The sequence below is a fragment of the Felis catus genome, chromosome D1, assembly GCF_018350175.1.
Source record: "Felis catus isolate Fca126 chromosome D1, F.catus_Fca126_mat1.0, whole genome shotgun sequence".
Taxonomy (NCBI): domain Eukaryota; kingdom Metazoa; phylum Chordata; class Mammalia; order Carnivora; family Felidae; genus Felis; species Felis catus.
The window spans coordinates 88,719,381-88,747,033 of record NC_058377.1 but is presented as its reverse complement, the minus strand read 5'-3'; the positions used below and the strand labels follow the sequence as shown (position 1 = coordinate 88,747,033).

General features: G+C 39.3%; 1 protein-coding gene and 1 long non-coding RNA gene across 3 annotated transcripts in view; both read right to left on the bottom strand.

Moving 5' to 3' along the window:
• The window catches only part of PDHX (pyruvate dehydrogenase complex component X), a 71,167-nt gene extending 43,553 nt beyond the window's left edge, over positions 1-27,614 (bottom strand). Inside the window, exons 1-2 of one of the 2 annotated variants that reach the window (XM_006937192.5) lie at positions 27,306-27,614; positions 10,815-10,895 (exon numbers count right to left, since the gene is read on the bottom strand). In XM_006937192.5, coding sequence (XP_006937254.4) covers positions 10,815-10,895; positions 27,306-27,465 — 241 coding nt within the window. In that variant the 5' untranslated portion in view covers positions 27,466-27,614. The remainder of the gene's footprint in view (positions 1-10,814; positions 10,896-27,305) is intronic. The other variant, XM_003993164.6, reaches the window with a different exon arrangement.
• LOC123380568 lies at positions 23,958-26,830 on the bottom strand. The gene is made up of 2 exons (XR_006586512.1): positions 26,448-26,830; positions 23,958-24,178 (listed from the first exon to the last, which is right to left on the bottom strand). It is a non-coding gene; the product is annotated as an uncharacterized LOC123380568 (long non-coding RNA).
• Positions 27,615-27,653: the final 39 nt, after the last annotated feature.

Here is a 27,653-nt window from a genome sequence, read left to right as displayed (position 1 = left end):
CAGAGAAAAAGATTAAAAATAGAAGAGAGCACTTAAGAGAAACAACACAGATTGAGGCTGCAATGTCCGTCTAATGGATTTTCCAACGGAAGAGTATAGAAGCAATACATGAAAAGATAATTGCTGAGAATTTCCTACAATGGAAAGGAAATATGTATCCTCAACATGAAAGGGCTCTGAACGAATATAGAGTAATTTTAGCCTATGGTGTATGGACTAGGAGGGGGCACCGGGAGCCTTGTAGCTTGCTAGAAATATTATGAATCTTGACTAGGCAGCGGTAACCTGGTATATATGTGTATGTAAAAATTAACTGAGTTTATACTTTATGCAATTTATGCCTCACTAAAAAAAAATTCAAACAGAAAAAGAGCATTAGACTGTATAAACATGAATCCACATGAGATACACTGTCATGAAATTCTACACAAAAACAATCTTTTTTTTTTTTTTTTTTTAGTTTATTTTGAGAGTGAGAGAAAGAGAGAGAAAGGGTGGGAGGGGCAGAGAGAGAGGGAGAGAGAATTCCAAACAGGCTCCATGCTGCCAGCATAGAGCCCCACACAGGGCCTGATCTCACGAATCATGAGATCATAACCTGAGTCGAAATCAAGAGTCAGACACTCAACCAACAGAGCCGCCCAGGTACCCCAAAAACAATCTTAAAAGCTATCAGAGAAAAAAGACAAAAAAACCAAAAACGGATTACTTCAATGGAATGACAGCCCACTTCTCAGAAGCTGTAATAAAGGTCAGAAGACAAAAAAGTAGTATCTTCAAAAAGCTGGGGAAAAAGAACTGTAGAATTTTATATGCAGCCAAACCATCATTCACGAATAAAAGAAAAGGATTCTTTAGACATATAAAGGCTAAGAAAATTTACCACCTATTGATGAGCTATTAGAAAATGCAGTTCATCAAGAAGAAAAATAGACACAGAGGGGACCCATGGGCTACACAAAGCAAATTACTAGAGATTGACAGAACGGTAACTATTAATCATTTAAAAGCTAATTTCTGAGGGTTTAAAAAATGTAAAACTCAACTTCTAAAAAACAATAAGCTGGATAAGGGAATGTTTCGTTGATAGTTAAAGCATGCTAAGAACTTTGACATAAATAGGCCAAAAAAAAAAAAAAAAAGGCTAACTAACTCTAGACTTTATTGGCAAAATTTAATTAAATATGTACCCAAAATACCTAATAGTGTACACCAAAAAAATATACAGAAATATAATCTACAGCATTTAAAAAAGCAGAGGAAAAATTAAGTAAAAACTTCATCCAATTGAAGGCAGACACATGAAAAGAAAAAAACAACACACAAAAATTGTAGAAATAAGTCCAAATATATCAGTAACTGTAATAAATGTAAATGGATCAAAACAACCTACTAAAAGCAGCAGAAATTATCAAAATGAATAAAAGTAAAATAAAACCTGGAGAAATGTGGCTTACAAGAGACAGACCTAAAAACAAAAAAAAATAAAAATACAGGTATAGAAAAGCATGTAACATACAAATACATTCCCTCACACATAAACCAAAAATAGCTGGTATAGCAGTATCAATAGGCACACTCAATAAAAGAACATGAAGGAAAATCTAAAACCCTAAGATGAATATGCTCTGGAAGTTCACTGTACAGAAACTACTTCACTGTATTCCAAGATGTTCACATAGATGGTTATATTATCTTCAGTTAAAACAGTTCAGAACCATCAATACAACTTTTTTAATGAAATAAACATATCTGTTAGATGGTATTTATGAAACACCTGAAAGGTGATTGGCCTAACCCTAAGGAGATTTTTCTACTCAACAAATATTTATTGCAAATGCATGAGGGCATTGAGGATACAGCAGTGGGGGGAAAAACAGTTAAGATTTCTGAGCTCAGGAAGCTTGCTTACTACCTAGTGACAAATTGGAAATTATGGTGGGGATTAGGTAAAGTCAGAATGCTATAGGAACATTCAGGAGGGGTATCAAATTCAGTTTTTGCAAGGTGAAAGGCTTCCGAAACCAAGGAGATATATACAGATTTACATTACTATGTATATTATTTATGTGCATTATGTATACTATATACATATTTGTATGTGTGTGTATGTATATATATATAATCTAAGCCTGAAAAGATGAGGAGAAGACAATCAAGTAATGAGGCAGTGATCCAAGAAGGCACAACATACCCAAAGCCCAGGAGGCAAAAGAGAACAGGAAACTTTGGAGGAGCTGGCTAACAGTACCTGAGAGAAGCAATGAGAGATTAGGCTGGTGAGGTAAGCAGAAATCAGACCAAAAAGGAACCTTGTATGTCATACAGACAAAGCAGATTATATCACCTTACACGCTTCTTTATAATGACAGATGTTTCCATAGTTAAAACAGATTGTATTTCAAAAGGAAAAAAAAAAATCACACCCTTGTATGTTTCTGCTGTAACCATGGAAAAAACAGTTGAACTAGGCAACCTGGCCATTAAATACTTCTAGACATCTAGAAATTCTGCCCATAGGAAAATAGTAAAATGATATGTTATTACTTGTGTTCACCTATTGCAAATTCCTTTAAAAACCACAGATCAACCATCGATCAACTCAGATGTCTTTCTTCCTATTCCTGAATTCCTACAGCAGCTGTAATTAATTTGAAATGCATCACAAATTGCATCATAAAATGTTATGTTGCTACTGTTAATTTTCTTTTTCGATCGGGTTTTCCTCTATTTACCAGACTATGAGCTTCTTCACGATAGGAACAGGAGACATCTTAAATGTTTTACATTCTACTTCATTACCCTGGACTCCAGCTAGTGCTTCACACATAATGAGTTTGAGATTAAAATACTTGAGGACAAAACTCCAATAATTTCACAAGTTCTCATGTCATCATAAGGTATACATCAAACTATCATTCACATTTCATTTGGTTCTAATATTTGATTTGTAGCATGCTTCTAACATTCAACATCTCAGGTAGCCTATTCCCTTTTTACGGTGTTCTAATTTTATGTACACCTATTCACGTAACATAGACATATATATTAGCTATACGAGAATGCCAAGAGAGAGAAAATAGAAAGAAACAGAAAAGGATCGATTCGCTATGTGGCGAACTTTCCTCAGAAACCACAGCAAAGTTTAAAACATCATATTATTACATGAGGGCACATTACCCCTCATTTTATGAAGCTAAGCTTTGAGTTATCAATAATCAAACATAATGTAAATGCCAGAAAAGTATTTTGAGACTAATAACGAGCCATGATGATTCGAAGTATCCTCCGTTTGGGCCCTGATCAACAATTTAGTGCTACAATTGAGAAAAGCTGCAAAGCAGAGTAGTTACAAGGAAGTTTTCCAACTCAGACGCAGGTTCGATTCCAAGCTCTGACACTTAATGAGTAATCTTGACCAAACTACTTAATCTCTCTGACTCTCAGGACGGTTTTGTTTTGAATATGTAGCTGCTTTAAAAAAAAGATCATGGAACTGGAAATGTTAGGTTAACGCTTCAAATACATCTTCAAATAACACTTCACAACACGTTTAGATAAAAACGTTAGGTATGTTATTGAGAACCATTAAGAACCAGGACTCCTCCTCACTCCCTATCCTATGCTCTGTCATTCCAAACAGATCATTCAACAAACATCAGTATACAAGGCATTATACTAAGCACTGGGTAGAAACGCAACAATAAGACATGGTTCTGTCCACAAAGAGCTTGTGTTCTAGAGGGGAAGGCTGAGAGGCCAGGACAGAGCATCATGGATGGTGTGAGGTGACAGACAGCTCCTCAGCAGCCAGGTTGCAGGAGATGGTGGCTCTGCAGTGTTCCTGTGTGTCCCTGCCCCATCTCCTCGTGGTGCACGTCAGCAGCCGAGGTGGAGCGGGCCCGGAGCGAGAGTGCGGGCCCCAGGAGGGGCCAGAGCAGAGGCCCGCCCGGGGGCCGCTCCCCAGCACCGAAGCCAGCATCATCGTCCGTTCCTTTGTCCAGATGGGCGGCTGCCGGAGCGGAGGACTGCAGAATAGAGAGGCTCCCTTTCTCTTTTTAAATTCTGGGCATAGAGTCTTGATCAAACACAATGGTGATGTTTATGAACTAAACACATCCTCTGGCTTTAACAAAAGAATTCTGTCCTGCCACAAATTAGCAATACAAGTCTTTATTTAAAAGGGGTATATAGTGGTAGTGGTGGGGGAGAGTTAGATTTTATCTGTAAGACCAAGTAAATCACACCTATATGGACATTAAAGAAAAACCCCTCTTTTTAGTGCTAAGTTGAAACAGAATGGCAGCTCTGGTTAGAAACAAAATAATTCAATTGTTTACACGACAAATACGAGCTGCCCCTATGTAAATGACATACAAGACAGTACGGTAAAAAATAATAATAATAAAATGAGACAGACCTGCTTCAAGAAGTTCCTAATTTGACTGAAGAGTACAAACAAGCAGGCCTTGCCAATCCCATCCACTCAGTGTTTCCAGCAGCGTGTGAAGACAGAGGAGGGGGCCCTACTCAAGAGTTTGCCAACCCTTTCCACTTCGTTACACCCAAAAAGACATTTGTAGGACCAAAGACCCCAGGCAACTGGGCTCCTAGGCCAACAGAGGAGGTCCTGCCCTGAAGGCTAAAGGCATGAGTAGCAGTTAGAGAAGGAAACGTCTGGGCAAAATTAACCTTCACATCCTTCTGACCTCTTACGTTTTATTACACGGCCCATTTCAAGTGCTCAACACACATGTGCCTAGGGGTCACTCACTATATGGGGCAGTGCAGATACATAACATTTCCATCACCACAGAAAATTCTATTAAATAAAGCGGTAATCAGTAAGGGCACCTCCCAATTCTAAAATTCCGACATAACAGAAATATTAACAATAAATGTAAAAAAGTGTGCTGACGGAACGCTGTTTAGCAATAAAAGGAAGGAACAGCCTACAACATGAACGAACCTCAAAATCATGCTAAATGGAAGAAACCAGGCACAAAAGACAGACGACACATTACAGGATTCTACTACAGGAAATGCTCAGGAAAGGCAAAATTTTAGAGCCAGAAAGCAGATCACACTAGGGATGGAAGCAAGAAGTGAACGCAGTCAGGCACCAGGGATCTTTTGGGTGACAAAAATGTTCTGAAACTGGATTTTGGCGAGGTCACACACGTCTTTCTACTTAGTAAAAATTATGGAACTGTGCACTTGAAATAGGTGAAATCTATGGTGTGTAAATCATGCCTCAATAAAGCTGTTAACATAGTCGTATCCTGGAAAAAAATGGTGAAGCTATCTGTGAAATGCATGTTTCAAAAGTTTTTCATTTTAGCACCACAAACATGGATACAAATCCCCAAAAATGACAGACACCAGAGCTCTCGTACGGAAGCCAGAGACCCGTGTAACTCTGCAATGGGCCCTGGCGATAACACTTCAAACAGTCATCAACCCCTTCAAAAACAGTTTCACTTTGGAATTTTATATTCTGCATTAGTGAGATAAAAGCTATTTGAGATAGTCATAATTCCCTGGAATGTCCACATGAAATGCCAGTCTCTGAGGGATAACATGAAGAGGGGCAGCAGGATACATCCCTGATGAGGCACACGCTAAGTTCCAGACACTGTGGCTCAGGAAGTACTTCATGTTACTACCTCAACCGAGTTTTGTTCCACAGTGTTTCGTGAGACAGTTCATACTCTGAAATATCTCAAGAAAGAAAACAATGTCTTTCACACCCTCAAATATGCTCTCACAAAAGGGGGGGGGAATGAGAATATTTTCTTGGTTTTGTTATTCTAACAGATTTGATTTCAATTGATTAAAAAATAAGTTATATCCATGTTAATTAAACTGAAAATATCTGAAGCACATTTTTCTAAGTAACAAACCTGTAAAATAGATGGGGAATTACAGCTCAGTTCACCTTTCAAGAGATTCTGACGTTGTACGTGTTACCTGTCACTTTTGAAGTGTCTTCTCTACCAATTTTATAGTGCATACTCTTTACATAATCCCAGACTAAAACTAAGTACTCTAATACTCATTATGAAACCGCTTTGCTAACTAACAATCAACAATGGGAAAAATGTATGTGCTATTGAGTATTTCCAAGACATCCATCAACAAAACGAAATGAAATTGAATTACAGAATTCTAAAGCTAGAGATACTCCTTAGATTTCAACTACTTCAACTCGCCCCCAGATATTTTCATGACAGAGTGGGAACCCCAAAGGACAAACTGTGATTCCCAGACCAGAGTTCTTCCCACTGCCTTAGCTTAAACACACCCCCACACACCCTTCACATACCCCCATGACATTAGTAATAATAGTTGTGAATTACAGTCTCAGAGAAACATTATAGGTTTGTAAGACCAAACTACTATCCATTAAAGGTCATCAGATCATTAGTCTTTGCTTAAAAATAAACTAGATTTATAATTAGACAAAACGCTATTCTTTTCTATGAAAAAACATTCAGTCCTCTTCATGTCTGAAGGTCTAAACTCATTGTTTTAAATAACACTGATCATGCATTAAAAAGATCTCAAGATAATTTTTTTAAAACACAGCTAATAAGAAAAAATGGTATAAAGTTTTATGCATGAATATGTTTTTAATACAGAATGACTGAACCAAGTGATCATAAACGTATCGAGCACCAAACATACTTAGAAATACAGTCACATGTGTATAGTACATAAACATTAATGAAGTTTTAAGTTACGCTCAAAAGATCCCAATTAAATCATAAACATGGAACTTAAAAAAGAAGACAGCGAATTACTGAATCTTTGGACCAAAGATTAAGATTACTCTCAATTATTTATACTCTATCAGTAAACAAACATTTCTCTTCAGTTGGCGGAACACAATTTTAAGAGCAACCTTCAGGGAAACATGCACCAGGGGCTTAAAGCATATCCTGGCTCTTCCTATGTGAAAACAGCACATTGTAAAATCAAAAGGAAAAAAGAACAGAATGATGAGACCATATGTCTCCTGGCTCTTCATCATACTCTCCATACTCTAATGGATGTGAATAACTTACCAGACTGCCAGTGAGCTAGAAGTCTGAAAGACAAATGTGCTCCAAAGAATCCTTCTTATCTAGTTGCCTCAAAATGTGAAGAAATTTAATCTTTTTATAATAACCCTAAAAGGCTGTTCTGTGTCTGAATCATTATGTAATGACACCAACACTCTGTCATATTGAATGTGGAAATAGCCAAAGCTCTGTAATTCATCAGGAACAAGAAACCTAAAAATAGATGCCAATTGATTCCATTATTTATAAAGGTGAAGCTTTCTTAGATACTGATAATTATTTTAAAAGATAGCAGCCACGCAGAGCCAATTGCTCAGAGTGCTTCTTAATGAAGCACTGGCTCTTCCATTTAGTGATATATGTCCTTCTCAAATTCTAGAAAATTCTCTGCTACTTTTGCCTTGAAAACTACATTCTCTCTTTTCTCCTTCTAGAATTCCTGCTATTGGATTACCAGATGATTTTCATCTTATTCCCCATGTCTCAATGTCTTGTTCATATTTTCTACTGCTTTATGTCTCTGGGCTGCATGTAAGCTAATCTTCTCAGGATAGACTTCTGTTCACTAATTCTTTGCTCAGTCACACTTCAACCCAACCCTGAGTTTTTCTCTTCTAATTTTAGAGACAATATTTTTCATTCTTAGAAGTTCTGTTTGTCCTTTCCAAATCTGCCTAGACATTCTGCAGAGTGTCTCTTTTCATATTTTCAACTCCTTCTCTTACATGTTTAGTCATTTCAAACACACATCTCTATGCATCTAATAATTCCAATTAACTTAAGTCCTTGGAGATCAGGTCCTGAGACTTGTTATGCCTCATGACCCTTGCTCCGAAAAGACTGCTTCCATGTACAATATTAAATTTGAGACTGTGAACTCTTCGTAAGTGGGACTTTATCTGGGAATCTTGTATGGCTTGGATTGGAGGCTGTGTCCTTCCAGAATAACGGCTTCTGCCAGGTAACCCAGGAAGATTATCAGCCCAGAACCACTTTACCTCTGGCTGTGAGTTCCAGAAAATGCAAGTACTATAAATGTGAACCTCAAAGCCTCATGAGGACATGCCTATGAGAGCAAATTTTCAAGGGAGTAGGCATTCTTATTCCATATCAAGTCAAACAAATGAATTTGCCTGTTATCATATGGCATTAAATTCCATCCATATGCTGATGACTTCACTCATGAACTTCAAATCGTACAACCAGTTGTCCATTCAACATCTTTGCTTGAATGTCTAATAAGCCTCTCAAATTTACCACGTCGAAGCCTAAACCTAATTCTTGATTTCTCTTCCTTCCCTCCTCTCTGCTCAAAAACACCTGTTCCCACTCTCATTTATTCTTCTTCCAGCTCAGGCCAAGCGGGGCACATGGCTTCAACTCCCACCGACCACTATGGATGCTGCGGGCATTTGATGACTCCCTTTTCTTGTATTTAAGCGCTACTTGCCATTAAGAAATTTGTTTTATAGTTTTTTATCCAGTAGTGAGCAGAGGCCCTACCCCATCTCTTTAGATAGTCATACTGACTTTTCAAGTGTGAGCAGGCAAAGAGGGCTCTTAAATCACCTATAGTTTGCTCTTGATACCAGAGCGCTGTGAGGACCCGCTCCGTTCAGTGTAATGCTACTAACAAGGCTCAAAAAAGCACACAGAAACCACTTCCTATAAAATAACCCTAAGTGTGGATACCTTGGTTTTAGGATAGGGACCCTCCCAGACTGACACACTGACGACTGGTATCGATGTTCCTTCCTATAACCTATCTGACCGCACACACGCGGCACCCTTAATGCAGCCTGAGCTACCTGCTGTTGCCAAAATATATGTCGTGATATCTCACTTCCAAGGTCTTGCCAAATCATTTACATTACCCACGTCCTTCCTCACTTTTGTGTTTATTTCTGTTTTTTAAATTTTTTTATTATTATTATTTTTTAATGTTTTTATTTATTTTTTTGAGACAGAGAGAGACAGAGCATGAGCAGGGGAGGGGCAGAGACAGAGGGAGACACAGAATCTGAAGCAAGATCCAGGCTCCGAACAGACACCACAGAGCCTGACACGGGGCTCGAACCCACAAACCGTGAGATCATGACCTGAGCCGAAGTCAGACACTCAACCGACTGAGCCACCAGGGCGCCCCTATTTCTGTCTTTTTTAAATAAAACCCCAGTATTCTACAAGGACCAAGGCAAATAGTACCACATCTGCAAAGCTCTCTTAGATCCCTGACACACCGCCTGCTTTTAGCTTACTCTTCCCTCTGCTAATACACTTACTGATCAACCACTTACCGTACTGGCAGGTGTGTTCCAATTACTCTGCTAGTCATAACGGGGGAAGGAGAAGTATCAAAATGCAGACATATTCCCCACTAAGGAACGGAATTAAGTAATGCTTCCAACCAAGCATGGTCTCTAGCGCGGCCAAGACCAGTCATGGTCATCTGGGTAGCCTCAATGTACCATACCTCCTAGCCTCCATATTGGCCCAAACCATAGTCCCAAGCTCCTGCCGTGAGGTCCATTCTGTAACCTATCTTATTGCCTTTCCTAGCACTCCTAGTCTCCCTCAAAGAAAGGGGGTTTTCTCTCAAAACTCTCAAGCCAATTTGGCTATGTTTCAGAAGTGAATACTTGTAGCCTTCTTCCCAATCCCCGTAACTGTCATCACTTACAAAAGTGACACCAGGAGTGTCCTGGAATCATAGCATAACTGTCACACTCTGAATTCCTGCCTATCACCTAAATTCTCTCAGTGCCATTTTATAAGCACCAGACTAGACCACTCAATACCAGCATTTGCCTGGATGACATCTGTATCTGTGCCCACTGAGTCACATACAGACATCCTAGAAGTCCTTGCCAGGGCCGGTCTCTGGAATCAGACATAGCATCCCAAGCCATGTCATCCATTCTGCTCCCCTCTTTCTGTTTTTAACATTTGGTTCACTATTTCTCAAGCTGAAGCATAGTAATGGCTACGGGGAACTCATCTGGTCCATTTCTCTGTCTAACAACCTCTAATAGGGACTGGAGACACATCCTCTTTCCTCCACAAAACTTTAACGTATTGCAGACCGAGTAAAGCACAGGGAAAGATGGCTGAAAGAAGCTGTCCCCCAGTCAATACCCGCGTGGGCGCAGGTTTTCTACCATCGCACATGGCAGCGGCCAGAGGGGCAAAAAAAGGAAAAGAAAGCAGCCACCAGAAAAATAAAGTCTCCTTCTCCAGATGCCTTCACAGTAATTGTCCCCATGTCCCTGCATGACAGAGGCATAATAACACACTTACTATCTAGCAGGGCTAGACTCCTTCTCCACTCTCTTCTTTTGGGAGCTTTCTTTATTATCCTGACTTATTTGTTCTTGCCAATGACATTCAAAATCAACTTGCTTAGCTTCAGGAAAAACACACACACACACACACACACACACAGAATCATCATAAAGCCACAGATTAACATAAGGAGATCAACAAATTTATGATGCTGAAACTAAAAGCTAAGTATAAGGACTGAAACACAACAAAAACCCCAAAATATTTTGCCATTCTCTGCTTGTGAAAAGATACAGGCTGAATCAGAAAACCTTTGCTACATTATATTGCCATGGAAAATTTTATCTAAAAACACTTAGGTTAATGAGCGGAGGACATGATTTAATTCATGTATTGTATAACACAACTGATTGGAAAAGAACCCCAAATGATGAAATAACACAAGGCATTAGTGGAGTACTTGCTTACCTTCCTTTTTTAGCCATTTCACAATATTTCCTTCTTCCATTGTAGGAGACAGCGATGGCATCAGTATCTTAATGGGATCAACTGGAATTTAAAAACAGAAATATTAGATGGGGTGCCTGGGTGGCTCAGTAAGTTAAGCGTTTGACTTCGGCTCAGATCATGATCTGGCTGTTCCCGAGTTCAAGCCCTGCATCAGGCTCTGTGCTGGCAGCTCAGAGCCTGGAGCCTATTTCAGATTCTGTGTCTCCCTCTCTCTCTCTCTGCTCCTCCCCCACTCATGCTCTGCCTCTCCCTCTCTCAAAAATAAACATTTTGAAAAATTAAAAAAAAAAGAAAGATTAGTCACAAAAAAAAGAATGCACCCTCACGAGGCATCAATAAAAAGGCCAAATACTCTAAAATCAAATTCAATTTGAGAAGGAAAATATTCCAAAACTTAAGACTCCCAAGTGGTCAAATTCAGGGTCCAGTAAATGGCATGGAAACATAAAATTCTTATGTATTTTTTTAAATAACACTCTTACAGAATATTTCAACTCGTTTTTCATAGTTCCCCAGTCCTCTCTGTGTATTTTCAAACCAGATGCTTACAAGATTAAAACAAAAAAAAAGTTGATTTGTTTCATCTCCTTCTCCTTCATGTTTGTTACCGCAACATATACATATACATATATATACATATATATATGTACATATATATATGTATGTATATTTACATATATGTATGTATGTATATATGTACATATATATGTATGTATATTTACATATATGTATGTATGTATATATGTACATATATATGTATGTATATTTACAAGTAAAATGATCAAAGGAAAAGATAAATAACAAAAAAAAAGAAAAAAAAAAAAAACTAGGGTTCTCATAACCTACAACAAAGTAATCAAGATTAGACTTTAAGAAACTGTCTTTTTTAGTTCCCTCTCCTATCACACTATTCAAGAATCAAAGGTTCTTACTGGTAAGCACTAAAGTCAAGATTTGCCTTGTCAAAGATGACCAGGCAAGCGAACCTCCATGGTTAAATCGACCTCAGATTGTGTTCCCCACCACAACTTAACTAGGGACCCCAAAAGGTACACCATTCAGTGAAGCACAGCTTCACAGTCTAAAAGGAACAAGTTTCACAGTCTCTACATTTGTCCAGATGTGCTTTCCCAATAGTTGTCCAGTGTCCAGGACTACACTCAAAGAGCACACAGTCAGCACATTAAGTTCACATAAAGTTTATACTAATAAAACAGTTAACAGCATATTCCAGCTATCAGCAGTAGCCATGGTAAGAAATTACATTCCCTGAAACCTTCCACAGAACCTATTCTATCCTCAGATTATTCAACTCTCTGACCCAAAAAGGCAAAACACTATATAGCACATGTAATATTTCAAATCAGGAAGAGCACAGAAAAGGGCTTCTTCTTTTTTCACCCCCCCCCCCCATTGATGTTTTAGGGTTAAAAGCAAGGGAACTGAACACTAATGTTAAAGGAGGTTAAATATATCCTTTGGGAAACTAATAATTTACTGTGACTTCAAGGGAAAAGTTCCTATAGCTTCATGGTAAAGGAGTTCCATCTCTGAACCATTTGGAGGGAAGTTTCTGTCCTCTCTCCACCAAGCCCACATACCTGCCTCAGCTTCTTCCTCATTTTATCTAAGAATTGCCTTCCTTAGGGAACTTGCATTTTTCTTTCAGCGCTTCCTGTGCTAGGCATAAATGCACATGCCTTTCAAAGACAGAGAGCAGGCCTATCTCTGTTTCTGCCATCAGGGTCCACTGGGTGTGAGGAAGCAATTCAGGTATGTGTGTTTGTGTGTTTGAACTCTCCTCAAACGAAAGCCCAAAGTCTAAATATGGGGTGATACTGGGGCGACTGGGTGGCTCAGTCGGTTAAGCTTCCGACTTCGGCGTCGGGCTCTGTGCTGACAGCTCAGAGCCTGGAGCCTGCTTCGGATTCTGTGTCTCCCTCTCTCTCTGCCCCTCCCCTGCTCATGCTCTGTCTCTGTCTCAAAAGTAAATAAAACATCAAAAAAATTTAAGAAAAAATATGGGGTGATATTGAGAAGCCTAACTGTAGAGGGCCACAGATCTAAGTCACATTCTCCAATACAACAAAACCGCCAGCATTAAAACTGTTACTTTGATCCCCATCTGACTTTTTTGCCTCTCTCTCAATGGGCACCAAACTCTAAGGACAGAAAAGTAGAATTATCACTCCTTATACCCCAACAATGATGGGAGTCCAAACCAAACTCTAAGTCAATATGCCCATTTCATCAATGAGAAAACTACAAGCCATTGATTAAGGGATTCGAATTCTTCCTGCCTAAACCTCAAGGCTATCCTCTACTACATGGTACTACCTCTCATCATTAATTGATGATCCTCACAAATATAGATCATTAATTAATCACTGTCTCTTCACCCAGAAATTCAAACACAGCAAATCAGACACTGCAAGTCCATGTGAACATTTTTCATATCTTCAGTCAAATATCCCAATAAGCCCTTTCCCTACCTTAGGCTTAAAGAATTCGGGCATTGAGAAACCACTTTTCGTACCGACAATGAATATTCTGAATATAGAGAAAACAAGTAATCATTAAGTGCATTGTATCTTGAAAATAACGGAGTAAAAATAGCCACAATGACTTTCCTAACTCCTGATAAATCCTCATTTATTATTTATTAATAATTGACTTATTAAGTCACTTATTTCTTATTAACACCTGATTTACTGTTAAAACACAGTTATCTCAGAAGAGACTGGTGAACGAACACAAGCCATCAACTCCTGTGCATTATGTCTTTCGAGAACTTTCACTGAAAAATGGTTTCATTTAACTTCCAAGCTAGGTTTAGTTGAAATGCAAACCATGAATGTAACACAGCTTACAAAAATCTTTGCATTTTTTCTGTAGTGAAATAAGTCCTCATGGACTAAAAAAGGCACATTAAGATACTGAATGGGTAGAAAAGAACGCAAACTACTATGTACAACCCCAGTGCACTGCTGTCTATAAACATCAGAGTACTAAATTCTGAAGTAAATTAGAATTCGGGGAAGTGCATTTAGGGAAAGCACAACACACACAGGCAAACTTAACATTAGTGATGCACCTCCACACCCGAACCCTTAACAAGCCTATGCTTAATTGGAAGAATTCTTAAAAAGTGCTCAACGCTCGACAAACTAACCACATTTGGAAACAATAAAATGAGCTTTCTAATTCCCTACATTATGTTGTGTATGCCTTTTGCATATTTTTCATGGCTTGATTTAGAAAACAAAAACATTTGTCTTCACAAAGTTAAGCAAGTCCAAGCCTCAGCACTTAATTTTTTTAAGTTCATAGTGACAAAGGGGGTTTGAAAAAAAAAAAAAAATTACCTTCTAACAGCATGACGATAAGAGGTCAGCCTCTTCTTGAAAAACACAGCTTTAAAAAAAGTCCTAATACATTGCTTCCATCAAGAAGAAGGCTGGTGTTATGAGACAGAATTATTCATAATCACATATATATTAAATTTATAGCAAATAGATTCCACTTCAGAGCAGCAATATAAATGGACTTCAGTGATTCTACGTCCAGATTCTAATTTATGCAAACCCTAAATCAAGTCTTCCAAAACAAAATCTCACTTCAATATTTTTATACCTTCGTTCTAGTTACCATGTTACAATTCATATTTGTTTTATGATTCTAACTCCTATCATAATCTCTCACCTACGAGACCTTCACATTTCCATTATTCCTGACGTTAAGGACTATATTACGAAACTTTTGTATTTATTAAGTATTATTTTCCAAATTACCACATCAAGAACTCAAACATTTTCATATTTTAAAAATAAAAAGAACATAATCATTCCTCATACAGCCACCCTTCAAGGATGAATTGAAATTGCTTCTCTGAATAATGACAATAAAATATAACAATTCTATAATAGATCACTACCTTTGCTCTGAAGTGAAGGTGATAAAAGACAAAGAAAGACATTTTGGACATGTCTCATATTTGGTACTATCTCTTGATGGATTACACCAGCTTACTAAAGAAAGTAAAATGTGCAATGTATTTTCTGATTAATCTAGCCAATCTACCCTCAGATTCTCATGCCAGAAAATTACGTCAAAACATAAACATTAATTTACTAATAATGGTACGTATTTCATTCTAGTGTATCCTCTTTCGACTGGAACATTATACATACCTTTTCCATATGTATTTTTTCCAGTGATGAAGCAAGTATGCAATCATATCATCTTTGACTGACAGGCTGCACATAATTAATACCTGCCCTTTATGGCTGTCATCAATTCTATTCAGATAGTATGGGCTTTTCTAGACTTCTTGGAATTTTGGCCTAAACCTAATATTTTTACTTTCATTAGAAATTAAATATAGTTTCTCTTTCCATTCCAGTAAGCAGTCTGTTCTACCTTTTTCCTGTCGAACTGAGGAGGCCTCGAAATGAGAACCAATTACATTTCCTAATAACTGGGCACAACTATGAATAAGAATAAAGGAAACGTGTTTTATTCTCCACTGGTCCTACCAGTTATTTCAATTAATACTCAAAAATACACACAAATTTTAGTTAGAGTTTAACTCTCTGGTAGTCATTTTAGTGTTAGCATTTTATTTCTTTGTATCAAACTAACAAATTATAGCTAATGGCTTGTGAAGTCCTTCTGTAATTAAAAAAAGAGGACCGTGGCAATGTACATTTCCAGTTTATATTTAAAACATAATGGTTTTAAAAAGTGGAGCCTCAAAAATCACTAGAACTATTTTTTTTTAATGTTTATTTATTATTGAGAGACAGAGAGTGAACATGGGAGGGGCCGAGAGAGGGGGAGACAGAATCTAAAGCAGGCTCTAGGCTCTGAGCCGTCAGCACAGAGCCCAACGCGGGGCTCGAACCCGCGAACCACGAGATCATGACCTGAGCTGAAGTCAGACGCTTAACCGACTGAGCCACCCGGGCGGGCACCCCTCACTAGAACTATTCTAATCTTTTGTTTTCTTTAATAGAATGACACAATCAACCTTTTTTGTTTAGTATATTGCTGCCTTCCATGTCGTTATCAGGCACACAGCAATCTATCAATCACTGAATTTTACAGCAGTTTCTCTAATTCCTATATTTCTTCAAATCTGGTCTTTCAATCTTTCTGCAGAATAATTGTCTTCAACTTCAAATAAGGTACACTAATCTACTTCTACTTCTGGTTCCCTAAAGAACTTCTTTTATCCTAAGAACAAAACATTCATACTTCAGTAATTATATCAAAGCTTTAAATTGATGATATATACATCAACTCTAAAAGATCTCCAGATTAAAAAAATAATAATAATATATGCAAACTCTTAAAATATAAAAGCAGAACAGATTGCTCTGTGGTTAATATGAAGCAGATCTAAGCCCTATCACTCTGATGAAAGAAATTAAGGAAATTCAGCAGTTTACATATGAATATTGCTTGAGCATCAGGCTCTGGTCCATTTAAGGGACTATTATGCAAATACACAAAAAATCGTGAAGATAGACCAAATGAAGAAATAAATAATTCAATACTTTCTTAGTGCGCCTCCCTGTTCTTAACACTAATTTGCTTCTTCTCTAATAGGAAGAGATGTTGCTCATTTAAGCGCCTCTCTTTCCAATGCAAGAGCTCATTACATATAATTAACCTTTAGAATTTCTGTTAAAAATAAAACAATTGTGCCACCTGCAGGCTGGATGAGATAACACAGAATGAAGTAACTAAAGCAAATTTTCTTAAAAATGAGTACTTGTCGTAGAAGTCTTCTTTACTCAAACAGTGATTTAGGTGTAGTACCAGTGTAAGAATAAATTGAAAATGTCAATGGACAACAGAAAATGTATGCGTAATAATTTGTGAAAATGGCATTTACAGGTCCTGCCGTGGTAAAAGATGGCCCACCAACAGTATATGCGGCATCATCCATTTCCCACCTGCTTCGCTTGTACACACACGGACTGAAGGATGTGCTCCAAAATGGCACCAGTGGTTCTCTGGCTGGTGATGGTATATACGTGCTTTTTACTTCTTTTGTTTCTTATAATCTACATTTTAATAGTTTTCTCTAGTAAGTTTACCCAATTTCACTCTGTGCCCAAAACTTATCTAACACTGAGAAAACAAAACAAACAAACAAACAAAAAAAGTACTTTTGTTTGGTTATCTTTAGATAAACCCCACAAGGACAGGGCAAAAAGGAGGAGTAACAGCACACAAATTTGGAGGCAGAAAAGTAAAGAGATGAGTAATTATTGTCCAAAGAGATTCCAGTAAGCTGAATCCTAAGCCAGCAGTGGGGAAAGCTGAGATAATCACCCGTTCACGCAACAGAATTGCCCAAACACCCAGGAACCAGCTGTACGAGGACCTTTGGAACTGGGAATGCTATCTGAATGCTAACTGGATCCCCTCCTGCAGTCCAGTGCTGGGTAACAACCCATCCTCATTCAACAGAAGACTGGGACACTGGAGACTGTTTCTCTGGAGAAGGCAAAAGAGAAGACCTTTAGAATGAAGGATCAACTTACACATGTGGGGGTAGACAGGAAGTGTATAAAGAAATTAGCAGATTATCTGATGTGACTGACAATACAGCAAGCTGTGCTGAGAAGCTATTAGATACTGCGGGATGAATCAGCAATAGTTATCAGAGAAAACTAAAGAAAAAATTTTAAGGCAACAATACAGGAAAAGCCAACAGTAAGAAAGGTAACAATGATAATTTGGGACAATACAGGACAATCTCAAGATGTATTCAGTGTAAACACTGAATGCGGATTTAACCAAGAATTGCAAAGTAACTACACTGGAGGAACAAGAGAGGGAAAACCTAGGGGATGGCACTGACCAGCACTCATCCACAGAGAATATGTAAAACAGAAATAGGGAGACGAACAAACGCTGGAACAAAGTTAAGAGACAAAACCTATTGCTTATAAGAAAGAAGACTGGGAAAGCAGGGAGAGATGGGGAGATCTGCTGCATTGTTATAACCTTTCAGTACTATTTGACTGTTTAAACTATATGCATGTATTACTGTGTTAAAGTAAATATTTTATTATTTAATAAACATGTTTAGCGGCAGCAGCATACCATAGTGATTTAGAGCACAGGCGCTGGAACCAAACCGCCTAGGTTTAGTATAGACCCACCACTTACAAGTCACCTACTCCTTCTGTGCCTCAGTTGCCTCTTCTGTAGAACAGTTTGTAAGGACTAAATAAGGTTAACACGTGCAAAGTCTTCATGGGTGGGGGTGGGGCTGGCAAACAGCCAGTCAGTCTCAAAAACGTTAGCTAATTATTACTGACAGGTGCACAGAAACGGTTAAGAGGGTGAACTTGCACACATTTGGAGTTGGCTATATGTATTACCATATCGTGCATTACAATTCCTTCCTTAAGTGATGGAAAAATAGATTCACTGTTCCTTTCACATCTCAACCCTAAACACGAAGGTTTCCTTTCTACTCTCTCCTTCACCTAACCTGGCCTCATTCTCACAGCTACAATACACTAGCTCTTGATCTCTATTTTAACTGTAGTGTACGTTTGAAAACCAAATTCTCATTAAAATCAATAGTAAATGTGGGGGCACCTGGGTGGCTCAGTCGGTTAAGCTCTTGATCTCTGCTCAGGTCATGATCTCATGGTTTGTGGGTTTGACCCCCGTGTCCAGTTCTGTGCTGACAGTGCAGAGCTTGCTTGGGATTGTCTCTCTCCTTTTCTCTGCCCCTCTCCCTGGCTTGTGCTCTCTCTCTCTCTCAAAATAAATAAATGACCATTTTTAAAAAATCATCAGCAAATGTTTGATCTTCAGTGGTGCTGTCGTAACATTCACTACCAAAGCTAAGGAGCAAATCAGGCTCTCAGTAAATGCCTCCTGAGCTCCCATTATGCTAGTCCTAGACCAATATAAGACCAGAATCTTGACCTCCAAAGGATTACAGTTTAAATGGGAAGTCAAGATATATACACAAGTACTAGAGGGTAGTAGATAAAAATGCTGTAAGAGTACTAAAGAGCAATGAAAGCTGAGACTTGGGCTGATCAAGAAAGGAAAAAAAAAAATCTGCTATGGCTATTCAAAAAAATCAAAAACAAAACCAAGCAAACAAACAAACAAACAAACAAAAACCCCATCCTAACAAATAAAACCCCCAGAAAACAAGTGTTAGCAAGATGTAGAGAAATTAGAATCCTTGTGCACTGGGGGAGAAAGTAAAATAGCGCAGCTGTTATGGAAACCCATAGGATTCCTCAAAAAATTAAACAGAAGTATTACCATTTTCTCCAGGCCTCCTATGTTTGGGTATACACCCAAAAGAACTGAGAGCAGGGGCTGGAACAGATATTGTACACCCATATTCACAGGAGCAATATTCACAGCAGCCAAAAGGTGAAGACAACCCAAATGTACATCGACAGATGAACGGATAAACAAAATGTGCTATAGAACTACAATGAAATATGATCAACCTTAAGAATGAAATTGGAATACAGGCAACAGGACAGATGAAACCTGAAGCCACTATGCTATTAGCTAAATACAAAAAGACGAATGATGTAGGATTCCAGTTGCATGAGATACTCTGAACAGGCACATTCATAGTGATAGAAAGAAGGTGGTCACCTGGGCCTGGGGAGAGAAAGGAAAGGGGAGATTTTGTTTAGGGGACACAGGGTTTCAGTTTGGGAAGATGAAAAAAGTTCTAGAGATAAAGACCGTGGCGATGGTTGCACAACGATGTGGACGTATTTAATGCCATGGAACTGAACACATAAAAATAATTAAAATGGTGAATTTTATGTATATTTTACTACAATATTTTTTTTTTAATTTAAAAACTCTGTGCTAGGTAAAAAAAAAAAAAAGTGAGAAAATGAGCAGACATTCCAGGTGAGGAGAGCATCACATCCATAGAAGGAGGTGGGAATTACAGTTCAGAGTGCCTGGAGAGTGGAATAGAATGAACATAAAAAGCGGGCATGTAAGTTAAAAACGTATGTTACAGCACGATTATAGCTTAACTTGAATACCTCGTTAATGGGTTTGACGTTATTTAAACTGCAATGGAAAACTATGAAAGAATTTTTGAGCAAGAGAAATACCACAACTAAAAACTGAACTTGTTTGCAGTTCCACATAAACAGCTGACCTTCACAAATCTGTAATTTACAGAAAAAAATAACACTGCACAGTTGCTTTGACAGGGTCGCAACTATAAACCTTGCAGAAAAATTAAAATAGAGGGGCTTCAAGTACCAAAAAAGCTACCCATGAATGTGTTACCTGTTCTCCTTTACTCACTGAGACTGCTTGGCCTGAGAGACTGAAAAGGCACCTAGGACCTTCCATTAGATCTTCAAATGTCTGGCCTTCATTCTAACAGTGGTAGAGAGAAATGGGAGGCATTTCTGGAAGATCATTTCATGGCAGAGGAGTGAAGAAAGGAGAAAGACAAGGACACCTGTTTGTTCATTCACTTGTTTATTCAACAAATATTTATTCAGAGCCTACCAAGTATTAGGTGTTCTTCTAGGGGCTGGAGATATCAAAAGTGAAAACAGACAAAAATTCCTGCTTTCATGGAGTTTTCATTCTAAAGAGGGGAGACAGAAAATAAACATGACGTATCTGGTGGTGATAAGAAATAAGAAAAGAAAGGCAGGTAAGGGAATACAGTGACAGTGGAAGAACTATTTTATCAGTTGATCAGAGGCCTCCTTTGATAAAATGAGCAGAGCTGAATGGAAGAAGCCATGCAAGTATCTGATGGAAGAGCCTTCTAAACAGAGGAAACAGCAAGCACAAAGAATGAGCAGAGAGTATGCTTGTTGCTATGTTCCAAACACACAGAGAAAGCCAGCGCACGGGAGTGGAGTGAGAAAGTGAGGAGGTATGCGGTCCGCTGAAGTCAGGGAGCAGAGGGTTCCTACTATAGGGGGCTTGTAAACCACAGTCAGAACTTCAGATCTCAGACTGAGTTTAATAAGAAGCCTTGGAGGGTTTGCAGCAGAGAACTGGCATGATCTAATTTATAATTTAAAAGCACTGTGAAAGCTGCATGGAGAACAGTCTGTACTGGGCCAAGGGTAATGGTGGGATACCTACTGGGACACTCGCAATAATCTAGAGCAGAGATCATGGTAGCTTAGACCATGCTAGTTGGTAAGGAGTGGTCAGATTACATCTCAAAGGTAGAGCCAAGAGAAATTTCTGATAGACTAGATGTGCCATATGAAAGGAGTCAGGGATGACTCTAATTGTGATACAAGTGAAATAACAAAAATCAAAATTAGATGCCACAGCTTCAAAAACAAAATCTTTCTACCTGTATAAAGTGCCCAAAGAGCCTTATAAACTATATAGATTCTATTCCTATCCAGTTGTTCAAACGTATACAGAAAAATCCCATTAAACACCAGGTCAGTTACACAGACCCTGTGCTTACTCTTGTGCAAGGCACTGGCCTCAGGACACAATCCAGAGAACTTATACTTGCTCTTTTCCCCTCTCTTAGCATGAGAGCCATCATATTTATAAACAATACAGTACTTGGTATTTCAGTGCTCACCTAAAGTACAAAGTGAGATGACTGAAGGGTGTGAGGCAGGAGGGGATGGGAGAGATCTCCCATCTGCCCTTCTAAATCTACCCCTCGACTTTCCCCAGACCACTGTGTGTGCCTCAACAACACGCTTCCTTGTGCCTTGAACCCACCGGGGTTCAGCCACAGGGCAGTAGAAGCAGGAGATGAAGGGAGAGCGGAGACGGGGGGTGGTCAAGGTATTTACTTCCCCAGCTTCCTCCCCGTGTAGCCACCTGAGCTGGTTAGATCCTTCAACTGAAGGACACACCTGCATCACAGGTTCCTCCCCGCAGGCTCCCTCCTTTCCAGCTCTAGCAACTGCCCCCTTCCCATGCCTCTTCACGATGCCACTCTAAATAGCCCCGCAGCACAGCACCACCTCTACGCCCGGAATTCACAAAAAGTAGTCACCTAGTAAACTCTCCTCAAATTACCCATTTTTACGGTGCCATCTATTCCCTGCAGGACCCTACAGAAGATTTAGGAGAATAGCATTTAAGTAATTAGAAAAATTTCAACCCACAGAAGAGGTCACTCTATTTGAAGAAATAGTTTGAACCAAGATTTCCAAATAACTGGCTTTATATAAATGTATTCGCTAGCCATTTACTTATAATGGGAACCCCTATACAAAAACATTCACTTCTTGTTCTCAGATATGGTAAATATCCTTGCAAAATAGCACTATTTTCTGTAGGAAATGACAGACATTTTATGGAAATAGGCTGGAGACTAACTGGTGTTTATAGATAAATTACAGGGAGATCCACAAGTTTCCTGAAACTACATAGAAAATTTTGCACGTACACATTTTTCTGAAGAAGTGGTATAACTTTTATCAGTTTTCAAACAGACTTGTGTCTCCCCTAAAACCCAGCACTAGTACAATCCCAAGGAAGTTCTCCTGAAATGTGCCAACCTTAATTCTTCCCTAAAATTTTTCATGTAATACAAGAAAGCCGTTGATTGCAGCAAAGTATTGAAAAGATCACTAGCTATAGTAAATGTACTGCTTACCGAGTACAAAAATAAATAAAATAAAATAAAATAAAATAAAATAAAATAAAATAAAATAAAATAAAATAAAATAAAATAAAATAAAATAAAATAAAATAAAATCACCATTCCCTCCATTTTGTTTACAGAATCTGCTAATTCTTTCATATACTTAGTATCCAATGGTGCATCTGTAAGGAAGCTGGCCAGAATTGTAGGTACTCGATGGCTATGGAAATACTTCCTCTGAGTGGGAGAAACTGAACACGACAGAAGAGGTTTCAGCTTGCAATACTGGTCTTCTTGCTATTAAATTATAAAACTAAAATTCTACCTAAATCCATGTATTTTGCAATCTTGGAACAGGACAAAAAGAAATCATTACTTAAGAGTCTAGCAAAAAAATGGACACATGCGTAAGTTTGGGGATTTACACATTGGCTGTAAAAGGCAAATGAAGGTCAAGACATTAACAATTAGGCACACTCAAGAGGACAGTTGACCCTTGAACAACATGAGTTTGAAATTTACAGGTCCACTCACATGCAGATTTTTAAAAAATAAATATATTGGGAAAATGTTTGGAGATCTGCAACAATTTGAAAGAACTCACAAACCACATAGCCTAGAAGTACCAAAACATTTAAGAAAAAGTTATGTATATAAGAATACAGTTGATGATACGTATAACACACAAAATATGCGTTCATTGACTGTTTATGTTATTGGTAAGGCTTCTGGTCAACAGCAGGCTATTAGTACTTAGGTTGTGGGGCAATCAAAATTATACATGGATTGTCCACTGCGTTGGTGGGAGGGGTCAATGCTTCTAAACTCCATGTTGTTCCGGGGCAACTGTATATCAATTAGAAACTTGCAGATAGGAAGACATTAACATATACTCTAACTCTTAAAGGGTTCTGCCACCCTTTATACAGTCAGTCTAGAATTGTAACTGTTAAACTGTTCTAAAAAAATGATATCATGACTATCACCGAAATACTATTTCACAATGTAGATATTACTAAAATAGCTCTCACTTCACTTAAAAAAAAAAAAAAAAGTGGAGGTGTTCACACAGAATATAAACATGGTGAACACAGCTTCAGCATGCTGACATCGTTCTGTTGATGGCTACGGCCAGGCCACCACCTGACACTGAGGTAGACTGTGGTTAAGGAAACAGGTTCTGGTGTCAGGCAGAGCCGGGTTGAAATTGGAGTTCTATCACCAGAGCACAGCATCAGCCACTGAGAGTATTAAGTGAATTAAGTCATGTAAAGTGCTGAGAAGGGTGCATGGTACATAGTAAGCTCTCAGTGCTACTTGTTCTTCTCAAACCCACTTCCCCGACTCCTTTCTTGCTGGAAGAGACCCAATTTTGTTCAATCGTGTACCTTTCTTGTGAACATGTGCTCCGAGTTAGTGACCTCATTGCCCAGTGTGTTAGTCCATTTGGACAGCTGTCATAAAATAGCTGAGGCGGATGGCTTATAAACAACATTTATTTCTCACAGTTCTGGAGGCTGGAAGTGCAAGATCACGATGCTGGCAGATGTGGTATGGTGGCTGATGAGGGTCCATTTCCTAATTCATAGATGGCACTAAGCATGGGACACATGTCATTGCTCATAAAAATGTTGCCAACAAACACCATTTAAGGAAACCAATACTCCAAGTGTGACTCCCACGGACAGAGTTTAAGATCCTGGATTAGATGTATGAAAAGAGAATTAATCAGTAAGTGTACTTAATTCCTATAGTCTATAGGTTACCAAATAGCTGTTTAGTTTTATGAAATTACAATTTCTAACAAGCTCAGAGAAAAACAAGCCAACACCATGTAATTCATGCTTTGTAAAATAAATAGTTCAAGGACCACCACCTGTATTTACCACGACAAACAAAAACCTGTATGTGGAAAGTTACGAGACAAATTTTAGCTCCGTATATTAGAAAATAAAAAAACCCAAGATTTCCAAATAACTTAAAGCTACCCAACAACACTGTCAGCTACTGAGGTAGGCAGAATAACAACCCTGCCTCCCACCCCCCACTCCTCCAAGATGTCCCACATCCTAACATCCAGAACCTGCGAATACATTATGTGACATGGCAAGGGAGCATTAAGCTTGAAGAAGGGATTAAGGTTGTTAAACAGCTCATGTTGAGATGGGGAAAGAATCCTGGTGGCCCAATATAATCACCAGAGTCCTTATACACGAAGGAAGGAGGAGCTGGGAAACTTAGCTTCCATGAGATATAGTGATCTCCCTCGTACAGATGATGTTCAGGCCGAGTGAGCCAAGTTGTTCATGGTGTGCAGGGGAGTAGGTAAAATGTCATGATGCATCTGGGGCGCCTGGGTGGCTCGGTCGGTCAAGCGTCCGACTTCGGCTCGGGTCATGATCTCGCGGTCCGTGGGTTTGAGCCCCGCGTCGGGCTCTGTGCTGACAGCTCAGAGCCTGGAGCCTGTTTCAGATTCTGTGACTCCCTCTTTCTCTGACCCTCCCCTGTTCACGGTCTCTCTCTCTCTCTCTGTCTCAAAAATAAATAAATGTTAAAAAAAATTTAAAAAAATAAAATGTCATGATGCATCAGATAAGGACTGCCTAAGTGAGTTTCCAGAGGCAGAAGTCCTTAAACTGGTTCTAAAGAAAACCCCTGAAACTGCATGCACCTTTCTGTCTGTAACCACCTATGTCCCTTTTTCTGTACAGAGAGTCTAAAGCATTCAAAGATTCTCTAAAGAATCTGTTTTCCGGGGCGCCTGGTTGGCTCAGTCGGTTAAACGTCCAATTCTTGGTTTCGGCTCAAGTCATGATCTCACAGTTTGTGAGTTCAAGCCCCGCATCAGCCTCTGTGCTGACAGCACACAGCCTGCTTGGGATTCTGTCTCCCTCTCTCTTGACCTGACCTTGCTCTTTATCTCTCTCTCTCAAAAATAAATAAATAAACATTAAAAAAAAAAAAAAAAAAGAATGTTTTCCAAACAAGGTTAAGAAACAGTATGGAGTTTCCTCACAAAGTTAAAAATAGAACTACCCTACAATCCAGCAATTGCACTACTAAGTATTTACCCAAAGGATACAAAAATACAGATCCGAAGGGGCATATGCACCCTTATGTTTATCACAGCATTATCAGCAATAGCCAAATTATGGAAAGAGCCCAAATGTCCATCAACTGACGAATGGATAAAGTGTGTGTGTGTGTGTGCACGCACGCGCGCGCGCGCACACACACACACACACACACACACTGAAATATTACTCGGCCCTCAAAAAGAATGAAATCTTGCCATTTGCAACAACATGGATAGAGCGAGAGAGTATTATGTTAAGCGAAATAAGTCAGTCAGAGAAAGACAAATACCGTAAGATTTCATTCATGTGGAATTTAAGAATCAAAACAGATGAACGCATGGGAAGAAAAAAAAGGGAGAGAGGGAAGCAAATCATAAAAGACTCTTAACTGAGGGTTGATGGAGGGAGGAGGGTGGGGGATGAGCAAAACGGGTGATGGGCATCAAGGAGGGCACTTGTTATGAGGAGCACTGGGTATTACATATAAGTGATAAATCACGAAATTCTATGCCTGAAACCAGTATTACACTTTATATTAACTAACTAGAATTTAAATAAAAATTTGAAAGAAAACAAAAGGATACCTTCCCAAATTATTTGCAACACTGAGCTTTTACTATGTCATGATTTTCTAAGGTAGTGAGTCTTAAAGTGTAGCCCAGCAAACACCACCATAAAATATCAAAACTTGAGCTCCATCCCAGACAGAATATCTGGGAGCTACAGGAAAGTTCAATATTTCACAAAATGGAGAAAGGGAAAACAGGGAATTCTATACACAGTTTAAAAAAACCACTACACCAAGAGGTATTTTATGAAATATTCAACTGAAGAAACTGAAATAAATTGTTCCCATTACCAAAGCTTAAAATCTCAGTGTACTCATCTTACCGTGTGACTCTGTGTAACTTTTTTTTTTTCTGAGTCTCAGGTAGCTCAGAATATGTAAGCAATGCCTACTATCCCTAATTTTTTATATCAAAATTCAGACTGTGAAGTGCCAGATGATTGGCAGGTAATACAGCATACTCAAAAAATGTTAGCCATATCCCCCCACCCTCATGTAAAGAAAAATAATGCCCAGCATACTGTATTACCTCCTGTTAAATACTAAAAGAATTATGTTAATTCTGTTAATGTCATTACTTAATGCCTACTTTCTCTAATAACTTCTTGGTATGATTCCCCTCCTAATATCCCACTCTTTCAAGCGCATGTTTTGCTTAAAACATTCTTCTCGACCTATGTCTGTGATGTCATAGGTATTTACAAATTAAGTCTCTTGCTTGTCGTCGCGCGGGGCAACCCGAGAGGCCTGGAAGAAAAGATCTCCCAATAGAGAGGGGCCAAGAGAATGAATAAGAATGGCTACCAGTGGCTTTTGAATCTCAGCAAGCTTCGACACCCTGACAGCTTTAGGGGAACCTGAGACTGGGAAGTAGCTTGAAAGAAAGCCGTTTAGGACCTCTCTCCGCGCGTCACAAATAACCCAAATTCCAAGGCAAGGTCACAGAGAAGCCACACTAACCAGGGGCCCAGGAATGGAGTCAAGTTCTCCCAACTCCCAAGAAAAACCCTTCGCGGCATGCATGCACTAGGCCAAGGCAGCGGACCTCTCCCCGAGAAAAGGTCTTAGGAACCGGGAGCCGCGGGCACTTCCACACCCAGATGGGCCTTGAATCCAAAAGCCCCTGACCCAGGCCCATTACTCAGCTACACGGAGAAGCTGAGCGAGCCCCGACCACTCACCCCGCAGCCACTGCGTGCTGTGAAGCCATCTCCAACTAGCTCCGCGACCGAAAGACCATCCGGAAGCGCCCCTCACCAGCCCCAGTCTTCGGCAGCCGCCGGAGCCCAAGAGGTAGCGTAGCACCCGAGGGTCACAGCCCAGCCTCCAGGAGGCCGCCATCTTCCCGGCCTTGTCGCGGGCTGCCCGCAGCACCGCCTGATCGCCCAGTCATCAAGACCCTCCCAGGCCCCGCCTCTTGTCACGTTGGCCACACCCCCTGGCTCCAGTGGTGCGCGTGAGTCTCGGAATCAAGAGGTTCTCCTAGTCCCGCCTCCAACCTCGCTGGCCCCGCCCCTCAGCCAGGAGGC